The 12,194-nt window shown below is 41.2% G+C and overlaps 1 protein-coding gene across 2 annotated transcripts; it reads right to left on the bottom strand.

Moving 5' to 3' along the window:
- Positions 1-578: 578 nt before the first annotated feature.
- On the bottom strand, positions 579-6,135 carry LOC133131697 (uncharacterized). 2 transcript variants are annotated; one of them, XM_061247105.1, is made up of 2 exons: positions 5,395-6,135; positions 579-1,331 (listed from the first exon to the last, which is right to left on the bottom strand). In XM_061247105.1, exons 1-2 carry the CDS (start codon positions 6,059-6,061, stop codon positions 1,078-1,080), a joined length of 921 nt encoding a protein of 306 aa, XP_061103089.1. In that variant the 5' UTR covers positions 6,062-6,135; the 3' UTR covers positions 579-1,077. The 2 variants fall into 2 exon arrangements, with proteins under 2 accessions (XP_061103089.1, XP_061103090.1); XM_061247106.1 differs by having other exon boundaries at positions 5,752-6,135.
- Between the last annotated feature and the right edge of the window lie 6,059 nt (positions 6,136-12,194).

The raw sequence follows: 12,194 nt of genomic DNA, 5'->3' as shown, positions 1-12,194 counted from the left end.
AATCAATGATGTGAGACGTTGTCTCACCATATTCCCGTTATTCCTCATTCGGTGTCTAAAGGACCGGGAAGAACTGTTTTGAAGTGGTAAAAATGGTATTCACATTGGGTTATCCCACAGACACTAGACACTGTGTTAATGAAGAAGGCAGACAACCATGAATTATTCATCTCTTCAGTGGAATTGAGAGCTGGGGATAGATCAGGGACACCCACTCTGGGCTTTTCTGGGGAACTCTGCGTGCGAAACAGCTGGAACAGTCTCAGGGCTGAGGGAGAGCGTATGACTGCAGTTTTCCTACTTCTGTAGAAGGGGGGGTTAATTGGCCATTTTGGAAGCAGGCAAAGAGAATGCTGGTCTTACCTCTATCACTGCATGTATTATTGATTTCTATTGCATTTTATGATATGAAAGGTATAATATAAATGAATCTGAGTATTATTATTATTATATTTATTTTCTTTATTAATGCTATCTCAACCATCTTTACATTACATTACATTATTGGCATTTAGCAGACGCTCTTATCCAGAGCGACGTACAACAAAGTGCATACCCATAACCAGGGATAAGTTCGCTGAAAGACCCTAGAGGTAAGTACAATTTCAACTGCTACCTGTACAACAAAGAAAAGAACAAGGGCCTTTTTTTTTTTTTTTTTTTTTTTTTAACAAACAAACAAACAAACAGAGCAAAAGTCACCAAAGTTAACTATCCAAACACTGCTTAACCATCTGATCTGTATTCGTGTGATTCTTTAATTAAGGGGATTTTTCAGTTTCCAGGGTAGATTTTCAAGAATATGCATATTTTTTTTAAAACAATTATTGTATTTCTTGGGGCTAACTATGAAAAGAATAATAGTTGCTCAATGATGACATTTTAATACCTTTTCAGTAAGTTGAAAACACAAATGTGCCAGAATTAGATAAATAGTTATATTTATGAAAACTTTACTTTGTATTTTCTTAAAAATGAACTTAAAAAGACATATTTCATATTAATATGGTTTATATATATATGTGCAGTTTGCACAATTTGTGCAAAGTGCATACCCATAACCAGGGACAAGTGCGCTCAAAGGGGGGTGACGTGGAAGTGTCTGGGAAGGTTGAAGACCAGACAAGCTGCTGCATTCTGGATGAGTTGGAGCAGTCTGATGGCAAATGCTGGAAGGCCAGCCAAGTGTTGCAGTACTCCAGGCGGGACAGAACCATTGCTTGGACCAAGATCTGGGTCAAATAGCGGGTGAGAAAGGGGCGAATTCTCCAAATGTTGTCCAGCAACACTCTGAGGTTCCTTGCACAGGGCGTTGGTGTCGCCAGGGTGTCCTGTAGGATAGAGCAGGTATGAAGATTATTTCAGTCTTACCTGGATTGACCTTTAGATGGTGGTTGTCCATCCAGCTCTGGATATCCCTCGACAAAATTAGCATCACATATCTGGTAGTTTACCAAATTATTATTTTTTCAATTCCAGTTAAATGTTTAAAATGTGCTGTTTTTAAAAGTAACTACTTTACGTTTTTGTTTTTTAGTTTTTTTACCAGAACACATAGTCATTACCATCACAATGTATTCTTTTTATTTTTTATCTTGGGTCTGCAGTATAACATGCTTCTCAAAGGGCACCTGTTATATTTACTGGAATTAATTGATGAATTAAAAACAACATTACGCACAATTTAAATAATTAATTGTCCTGCTCTTGTTTGCACGGTGAAATAATGAAATCTGTCGACAAGATGAGGATATGGATAGACAAATCAGATGTTTCTCCCAAGACTTTATCTTGTGGGAGGTGAAGAGTTGGTGTTGTATTTTATAAACATAATGTAGCGACCTTTATAGGATTGTAAGATATACCGCATATTCCTCTTTGTAAAGAACATTACGTCAATACAGTCCATTGAAAACTGAAGGACTTCGCGAAGGCAGAACAACCACAACATGTTCAATAAACTGAATGTCCTTTTTTTAACATAAACATACTGCCAATCTCTTCTTCAATAGCAGTGCAAAAGATCTGCTCTATATCACATTAACACAGAAGAGTATAACGTGCTGCGTCTCCATTTCTAACACCATGAAACAGTTCTGCAGCATATCAATCCTTCTCAACAGAACAGTATCAAGACAATGCGCTGTATCAAAACAGTGTACAGTATCACAGCACAGTAACAGTGTACAGTATCACAGCACAGTAACAGTGTGTAAGAGTGTAAACCCCATCCTTTTTTTTTTATTTAGTTGTACACATCTCTCCTTATTGGAAGCATGTCTATGTTACATAGTTCTTGTGCCAATCTGGGGCACGAACATTCCTGCGTGGTGGCAAAGCAGCACCAGGTAATGCAGCCTGCGACAGCTCATGCGTCTCCTCCGAATGATGTGGAGTGGAAGACACAGGTGGGGTGCCTGGATTGGCAGGGGCAAGATGACTGGCATTCCAGACTTTGCCATCAGAGAGGAGAAAGGTTGCAGGACCCCGCTGTCCAATGATCTGGAGTGGTTTTGTAAACTTGTGCGCACCTTTCCTGACCATGACTGGTTTTTTAATGCGCACAAAGCCACCAACCTGTAATGTTGGAATCTGTGCACTGCGACGTTCGTCGATGTAGGTTTGTGATTAGATTTTTTTCTTGCAAACAGTGTCTCTCAGTGCTGCATGGTCTCGCTGTGTAGGACGTGTAGGTAGGCCCCTGATGTTCAGTTTGGTGTTCAGAGAACGACCATGCAGCAGTTCAGCAGGTGAAACTTCTGTGATTGCATGAGGAGTAGCACGATAGGAAAACAAAAAATCAGTGGCAAACTGCTTCCACGGTCTGCCCTCAATGTCTGCTGTCTGAAGGCAGTCTTTGAGCACTCTGTTCCACCTTTCTACTTCCCCATTGCATTGTGGGTAGTAGACTGAACTGCAACAGTGTTTAATGTCTCAACTGGCAAGGAATGCTTTGAATTCAGCCGAAACGAAAGCTGAGCCATTGTCCGTCACCAGCTCCAGCGGGTTCCCCTCACGGCTGAAGACGGTAAACAGAAACTGAATGACTGTAGCAGAGGTCACCTCAGAGGTGAACGCCACCACTGGCCACTTGCTGTAATAGTCCACAAGGGTAATGGCATAACGGCAGTCGAGAGGAGCACGGAGGTAAGGACCTACAATGTCAATTGCAAGCTTTTCCCATGACAGGAGTCAGAGGAGCAGCTCTGACGACGGCAGTCTTGTCGTGTTGAGCGCATGTGGTGCAGGACTTGATGGCAAGTTGTACAGCTGTGTCCATACCTGGCCACCAGTAGAGCTCCCTAAGCCTCTGCTTTGTACGTACAATTCCCTGATGTGTATCATGGGCAATTTGAATCAGCTTGGATTGAACATCCCTTGGAACCACAACACGATGTGTGCCGCGGATGACAAATTCCTCATGTTCAGAAAGTTCAGTCTGAACTCTTAAGTATGGTATGAGAGCTGGATCACTGCCTTTCACTGTACGTGGCCAACCTGTCCTGATGTATGTTCTCACTTGTTGTAGGAGAGGACAGTCCTTACATGCAGCAGTCAGCTCTTCAATTGTAACAGCAACAAAATCATCCGACACTAATGTCACAATCTCCATGTCAGGTTCAACCTGAGGTTCAGTGTGTGGCAGTGGCAGACGTGAGAGACAGTCAGCTATCACATTGTCACAGCCTCGTTTGTACTCAATGGTGTAATTGAAGGTTTAGAGTCTTGGAGACCACCGAGCAATTCTCATACCTGCTCTGCCAAGGCCTTTAGTGGTGAGCAGCGTTGTGAGAGGGCTGTGGTCTGTAAAATAGTTTCCCCACAGGTAGGTACGCCAGCGTTCAGTTGCCCGCAGGTAAGGGCTTCCTTTTCAACAGTGGAGTATTTTCTCTCACTGTCTGTAAGTGTGCGCGACGCCATGGCGTTGTGTAAGTACTGCACCAATGCCATAGTCACAGGCATCAGTTGTGACAACAGTGGGCAGTGTTGGGTCGAACAACGCAAGGGCTGGGCTATTAGTTATCAGTGTTTTGAGCTTACAGAAAGCCTTTTGAGTTTCCTCAGTCCATGTGAATTTGTTGTCTTTTCTCAGCAGAGCCCTTAGCGGTTCCACAACCACAGCATACTGTGGAATGAACTTGGAGTAGAAGGAGGTAAGTCCCAGGAAAGAGCGGAGCGCTGGAGCATCATGCGGAGGAGGAGCGTCTGCAACAGCCTTGACGTGGTCTTGGTCAGGCCGGAGGCCAGAAGCAGAAATCACATGGCCTAGAAAGGGAAGTTCAGTCTTCCTGAACTGACACTTGGACATGTTGAGCCTGAGACCATTGTCATTAAGGCGCAGGGGCACTGCTTTGAGGTGTTGCTCATGTAACTCTGGGGTCTCTCCATATATAATTATATCATCCAGGTAGCATTGGATGCCTTTCAGTCCAGCCAGTATTTGAGACACCATTCTCTGGAATGAACTTGGAGCGGATGCCAATCCGTAGGGTACTTTAGTGAAGCGGAATAGCCCGTCGTGTGATAAAGGCAGTGAGGTCCCTACTCTCAATATGCAACGGCATTTGATGGTATGCATTCTGTAAGTCTATGGTAGAGAACATCTGTGCACCCCTCAGTTCATGGAACACTTCCTCAATGTGAGGCAAGGGGTGGCTATCAATGACAACCGCTTTATTCGGCTCTCTCAGATCAACACATAGCCTCAGCTGTCCACTTTTCTTCCTGATAGCTAGTATCGGTGATACCCAGGGTGATGCATCAGTTTTTCTTTTCCAAATGCAGCAGCTCTGCAGAGACGTCATCACGGATGGAAAATGGCAACCGGCGTAGCTTTTGCTGGACGGGAGTGATCTCAGGACGAATCTTGACTCTGTGTACAAAGTTCCTAACCTCTCCAGGTTCAGGACCAGCAGCCATATGTTGCACAGGTATCAACGGTGGAGTGGAACTGCAAATGCAGTCATTTGTAATGTCGATGTGCAAGGCAGTAACAAGGTCCATGCCTAAAATTGATGTTCCCACTTGGACGACGTAGAAGGTAGCATAGGCAGATTTAGAATTGCAAGTCACATCCACATTCACACAGCCCAGTACAGGTATCTGTGTTGTTGTGTATGTCATAAGGCGCACAGTAGGGTTTGTTAACTTAATGTCTTTCAAATTTTTCTCGAAGAAGCACTAAGGTATAATTGAAACAGCAGATCCTGTATCGATAAGTAATTTTGCCTTTACAGTAGTGCCAGCTGCAGCTTGAAGTGACACACTGCACCACAGTTTATTTGTCTGCATATCTGTTCCATCGGCAATGCTTAAAACTGTCACATCAGAAACTTGACTGGATTGAACTTGACTCAAGATGACTGGATGAACCACAGCGGTAGCACTTCTTACCCGCGGAGGGATTTGAAGACTCGGTCGGCTTGGGCGCTGAACGTGACTCTTTGCGCTGAAAGTGCGAGGGCGTGCGTCTTCCTCCGCCACGAAAAGTAGTGCCCTGCACAGCCCCAACCACTGCATCACCTGTCTTTGCCATCGCTTGCGCATCAGCCAGCACAGTCTCAATGTGGCTCGCCAGAGTTATAGCTTTTTGTAATGTTAATTCACTTTCTAAAAGCAAGCTTTCGCGTATCCTAGAACTGTTTGTCTTCTCAACTAACTGGTCTCGTATCATGTCATCTGCAACAGTTCCAAGCTCACATGTCGACACAAGCTCACGTAGGGCAGCAACGTAATGCAAAATGGACTCACCAACGTTTTGCCTACGTAGACGAAACTTGTTCCTTTCGGACACAACGTTTACTTTAGGGACGAAAAACGACTTCAATGCTTTGCATGCCTTGTCGTATGTGGTCCCCGTTGCAAGAGTAAAGAAAATTCTTTGTGCTTCCACACCAATGCAATGGACTAGTAGGGCGCGTTTTCTTTTGTCCGCCAACTCTTTGTCAGACAGCGCCGTCAAGTACGTATTAAAGCTTCTCACCCAGGCGTCAAAAGTAATCGTAGGTTCACCAGGTGTTTGTAGGAATGGTGGAGGAGGAGTAAGGCTGAGTAAAGCCATCCTCGTCGCCAATATGTTGTATTTTATAGTGAAAGAATAAGCACGAAGCACACGTAGTGTTGAACTGTTCTTTACCTAGCTTCTTCTTTTCTCATTCCACTCTTACAGCAGCATTACCCAGCTCATTAACATAACGTAGCGACCTCTATAGGATTGTAAGATATACCACAGTTGGGCTGTCACCTTTTTTTTTTTTCTAACTATAGCATGGCTTGTTTTTTCATCGGTCTCTCTGATATTGAGCAGATTATGTAAATTAGCTTGGGAGGAGATAACTCCCACTTAGCACAGCGAGTCTTGAAATTACCAAAGGACTCCATGATGAAAATCTTTACAAAGGCTTTCCATGATGAAAATACCACTTTGCCAATGCAACAGCTCACAAGATGCAAATCACCAGGCAGAACATAGAGCCTGCACTCACAAGCTTAGAAAATGATCAGCTATCCACAACAAGTCTTAATATTCCGAGCAGACAGCTTTCTGCACACTAACACATACTTTGCAAAAAAAAAAAGATTTGATTACATTCAAAATTTATGACCATCAGATTTTTCATTGTCAAGGCCCAAATCACAAAACCGCAGTTGTTAGCGTCCTTATTTTAACTCTTAACAGTGTAGTCTGTATGTTTTTGGACAGTGGTACAATTTCTATTCTTTTGGCTCTGTGGTCCAGCACATTGGATTTGAAATGAAACAATGACTATGACGTTAAAGTGCAGACTCTCCCCTTTAATTATTTACATCCATATGAGGTGATGAGTCATAAGCACATTCTTTTTAGGGGACCAAAAGTAATTGGACAGTTGGCTTTCAGCTGCTCCTAAATAGTCAGGTGTGCTGTATTAAATTGGTCCCTTAGTGCCAATATAAGACAGCTTCCAGTATCTAGTCTTGATTCTAGGCTATTGATTGCCTTTGGATTCTGTTATTGGCATCTGTCAACATGAGGCCCAGAGTTGTGGCAATGACAGAAGCCATAATGAAGCTGAGAAATAATACAAAAACTGTCAGAGACATAGGTTAAAAAATAGGCTTAACAAAATAAACTGTTTGGAACAATAAGAAGGAAGAGAGCACTGGTGAGCTCAGAATTTGCAAAGAGGCCAAGGAAGACATCTACGGTTGATGACTGAAGACCGAAGAGCCGGACATTTATTGTTTCATTTCCCAGCCAATGTGCTGGACTACAGAGCCAAAAGAACAGAAACCAATGGTCCAAATACTGTATATATAGAATACACTGTATGTACCAGCCCTGTAAAGAAATACTGAATATAATTGGAAAAAAGTGAGAAGAAGAGACATATGGACATGTCAGAAAATCAGGTTTGCAACTGTATTTGTTGTAATTAAATTATTGTGGTTTGATGTAACAAGTCAGGTGCAAGGATCTGATCTGTCAGTTATTGTGTGTATGCGTGTGTGTGTGTGTGCGTTCGTGTATGCATGTGTGTGTGCGTGTGTTCCTCCCCTGGAGGGTGGTAACAGATGGCTTTACCGGCAATAGTCCTTTTTACATCTCACTTCACATACTTAGAAGAATGAGAAAGGTGAAACACTGATGCGCCAGAATCTTCCGTGCTGTTAAACAGAAATTACTGTGTATATGCCAAAGAGGGTGATATTACATCAAGAGTCATGGCTCAGCTAATTATTTTATTTCTGACTCCTATCATACTGAACAAACCTACTACTGTATTTGTGGGGAATTAAGGCATGAACGGGAAGAAAAATGTTCAAGAATCTTAAAAAAAATTGTTTTTTACTCAGTTGGTCTGACTGGCGTGATCGCTGATTTCAGTGTTTAGTGGATTCCATAGTCTCTTTGGTTCAATCCCACTCTTGTGTCAGTGTGAAAGGATATTTTTCCACAGGGGATTGGGGTAACGGCCTTTGAAGTTCCTGACAATACCATTAAGACAGTGCGCTGTGTGGATACATAGTGGTGGCATAGAGACACAGGCTGCAGAAAAAATGTACAGAAATTGTGGAAACACAGGATAGGATGAGCCAGTTTAGGAGATAAGAAGAAGAATGCCCAACGCCCATTTGCTGTTGGCTGAAAGAGATATAAGCCCTATTGCCAACAAATACACAGCACAGCTTTAAATGGCCTCAGAATAATTCTCCAGTTTTCTCCCAAATTGACTGAAATGTTTTTTTTCTGCTTATTTATTTTTATATTACCACTTTTAATTTTAATGTAATTTCTGGAGCGCCGTGTGCTGTAAATTGGTGCAGTAAATTGGTGCAAATTATTGGTGCAGTAAATGGCTCAATATAAGACATTTTGATTGTTTAAATACATTTTTACTTTACCACTGAATGATTCACTATGTTGAAATGAGAATGTTAGTTTGTAATCTAATCTAATGGGACTCTGTAAGCATAGGGTAGCTATTTCATGCATACTGTATACCTGCTCTTTTTAGAAACCAGTACAGTAGGACAGCTTATCCCAAGCCAAATATATGTCCACAGGGGATTCATGTGAACTGCCCAGGTAACGTCATGGCTGATCCATTCTATTCCTCTGATTTTAAATTCTATCCAGGACAACTTCACATGTAATTCCCTTGTGTATAGAGCAATCTATGGAATGGCATTAACTGCCAGCAGGTTTTGTTGACTGTTTCTCAATGCTTATAAACACATTTATCAAGTTGATTCACTTTAAACTGTGAGCTTCAATGAAACAGTACGGCACAAAACATAGATATTGAAAGATGAATAAATATCATGACCAGACGGTTCTCGTCTAATCACCAAATCCTTTCAGTCATCCAGCTGTGGACTACGTGTGATGTGAACAGACCGAACTGCATGAAGATATGGATCATTCACCACCGCTCAAGAATTACTATTTCAAGTAGCTCAGAATACAGAACAAGCTACAATTTTCTGACTAGCATTGCCTGCTTACTTCACAACCCGAGAACGTGACACCACACGGAGAAAAAAGAGGACGGGGGAGAAGGTCACTGATATCAAAAGGAATGAATATCAAATACAGAATCGGTACGCTGGATAACCCGCGGTGGGGAAGGGGCGTCCCATACTGGGGAAATCACTGTAGGCTTGGCTCTGGCTCCTCCACTCCCCGTTGCGCTGATGTGCAGCGAAACGGAGAAATGATCAGAGTAAGTCAGGAGTGAAGAACAATCGGCCTGCTTTGCTTTTACCAACTCGTAAAGCATTAAATCGAAGCCGTCGTTACACACTCCCCTGAGCCCCTTGATCATGCATCCCCTACATTTACGAAGCGCAGTCTGCATATTACCCTATTTAAGCTCCACGGCGGCACGGCAATGACAAGGAAATGAGAACATGCTTTAAGGGTAGACAGTACAGAATACTACGGACTGCACATTCTCGCTGTTTACCTCAAGGCATCTACGGTTAGATGGTATTACTTCACTCCAGACTTGAATGATGTGCGGTTACATTACTGCAGCAATCGTCACTGGAGCAATTAAAATTCCCCACCCTATACAACAAAACCCACCGGTGCTGCGCTAGATTAGGCAGACTTTGACTGATTTGAGTTATTGATTGATTGATGGTAAATTAAGTCCAATATAGGCGGATGCTGAAATTGCAGTCGCGACCTGAGTCTGCCATGTCTTCCTAATGCTTCTAATGAACTGAAATTAGGCGTACGCAAAAACATATGTCTTGGACATGGAGCCTAACGGGCCAGGTGTCACATTATACAGTTCAAATTTCTATTCCTACGTACAGTGAAAACGGGAACAGATTTCCATATTGCCTTTCAACAAGGGGTAAAAGGGTGCTTCTGGAGGAATATCTACTGTACATAACAAGTAGGCTTCAATTGACAAAATATCAGGCCATCACATATTCACTGCAAAATAAAAAAAACCATCTGAAGAATAATGTTTGAATAATGAATAATGTTGCATGTTTCAAGCATGCCTGGGTCCTGCTTACCACAGCAAACGTTATGCAGCTTTCTTAGCACTTTCCAGTGAGCATATCTGAAGAAATGGCAGGCATCTGACTCTTTTCAAAACCAGTCTCAGGCTGAAAACCGTGGCATTTACATTTTTATTTTATTTTTTCAGAAAAGGCCAACGTCTATCTATCTCTGTTACCCATGAGACAGAGGACTCAGCTGGGCGGATTAACTAAAAATGACCTTTTAGGCCATTATCTGAAAGCTCGGGAACTCTGTATGGGCGGAAAACTTAATTAATCTGAACGTAAAACATGAAATGGAAGAACGGAAGCCTAAAATAAGATGTTGATTGAATTCCTCAGAATAAAAAGGTACCACTCGTTCTCATAAATGTTTAATACTAGGAATGTGGGTTTTTAAGTAATAATATTTAATGTTACTGTTGAATGTTAAATAACTATTATTCATAAATACAGCACACAATCAACTTGCTTTACAGATATGAATGCTGCTTAGGTTTCAAATTATGTAACCCTACGAGCTTTGATCAACCCCAATGATGTAATATTCCTGAACAATATAATAGCAGGTCAATGCTATTTATTTTTCATACAATTTGTTCAAGGTCCCCACTGAATAGAACTGAATTCAATATAATCTTAGCTCCATGCTGCCTCCTAGTGGAGATATTGCACTTAGCATTCCTTCAGCTAAAACACAGAAACATTGGAAATACAGAAATATAGACCAAAAATATAAAAAGTGTTTCTGTAATAATGTGGGGCAGCTATTGAATGTTGCCATTTTAAACCATGGCTCATTATTTTCACGAAAAAATGGTCAAATTAAATACAGAATGATTCATTCGCTTCCACAAAAAAAAAAGAAAAAAGAAAAAAGAAAAACACACATTGTATTTTAATTGGCACTGTTCAAACACACTTTTAAAGATGCAGTGCTGTTCATTTGCGTGTACAAAACAACATTACATTCCTTACATGCTTGTGCTTTCCTACTGCTCACATTTCTTACTTTGTGAAATGTGAAAACATGCTGAAACACGTCAAAAGCCAAATTTTGTCTCAGCCTACAATATTCCTTGCGCTACTGAATACAGCCATCTAAGACAGACTGAACATATGAAGGCATACACAAATTGAAGTATACAGGCAGTGCTACAAGACCATGGAGAACAGATTCATTTGGAATAGTATATGAATAGATCAGGCCAATGTAGTCTGTTTTGGCAAATTATATTCTGGCTAGTGATATTAAAGAACAACAAAAAAACATTAAAGGAATGAAATCTACAGTAAGTGTGTTTTCCGTGGTTCCATAAATGGATCCGATTACTGCATCAGTCCTTTATGGCCATTAAAAGCTAAGTTAAACCATATGAGATTTCAATTGCATTGCACAATAATATACATAATTCATACTGAACTTTCCAAATGTAATTTTACTCATAACTACCCACAAAGCTTCTTCCAATGCTATCTTAAATAGATATGATCATAATGTATTTGTACTTTTCAAATTTAAACCGCAGAAGGAAATGTCACAAAATTCTCAGAATGGCAGAGATTCTGTACCTGAATTATTGAGTTTTTTCAATACCTCCAAATATTACTTAACTTAACTTTGTAAGGTAATGAAACAATACTCTGAATGCATTTACATCTGCCTTTATACATTTAGCAGACCCATACCAGACACAAATGTCCAAAATAGTGCATACAGTAAATAAATAGAGTATGTAAACCAGTATCAATACTAAAAATGACCTTAAGCAATCACACAAAATGGCTGTTGAATAACAGTTTTACAAAATGATTTGTCAGGCTATAAGTGGCATAATAAATCTGATGAATTAATACAAGCCAGTAATACAAGTGTTACAACATCAATAAAGTGCACCTGCAGTCAAAAAATGCTCAGTAAACCATAGGTTGCTGACCCATTCACCAAACCTTAAGTAGCATGAGGGAGCCTTCATGCATCAAGAGACAGCCTCTGACTTGGATGTTCTGACCAGTGGTCCTCACTCCTGGTTCTGGAGAGCCACAGGGTGTGTTGGCTTTTGTTGTTACTCAGCACTTCATTGATCAATTAAGGCAGTTAATTGTACAGTTAGCTCACCTGACCTGGTTTCTTTGGTCTGAAATGGTTGCTGTTGTTAAGGCAAAAACAAAAACCAGCACACCCTGCA

This window comes from Conger conger, chromosome 6, assembly GCF_963514075.1.
Source record: "Conger conger chromosome 6, fConCon1.1, whole genome shotgun sequence".
Classification (NCBI taxonomy): domain Eukaryota; kingdom Metazoa; phylum Chordata; class Actinopteri; order Anguilliformes; family Congridae; genus Conger; species Conger conger.
Note: the sequence above shows the minus strand (reverse complement) of the source record. Positions and strands in the feature narration are given on the sequence as shown.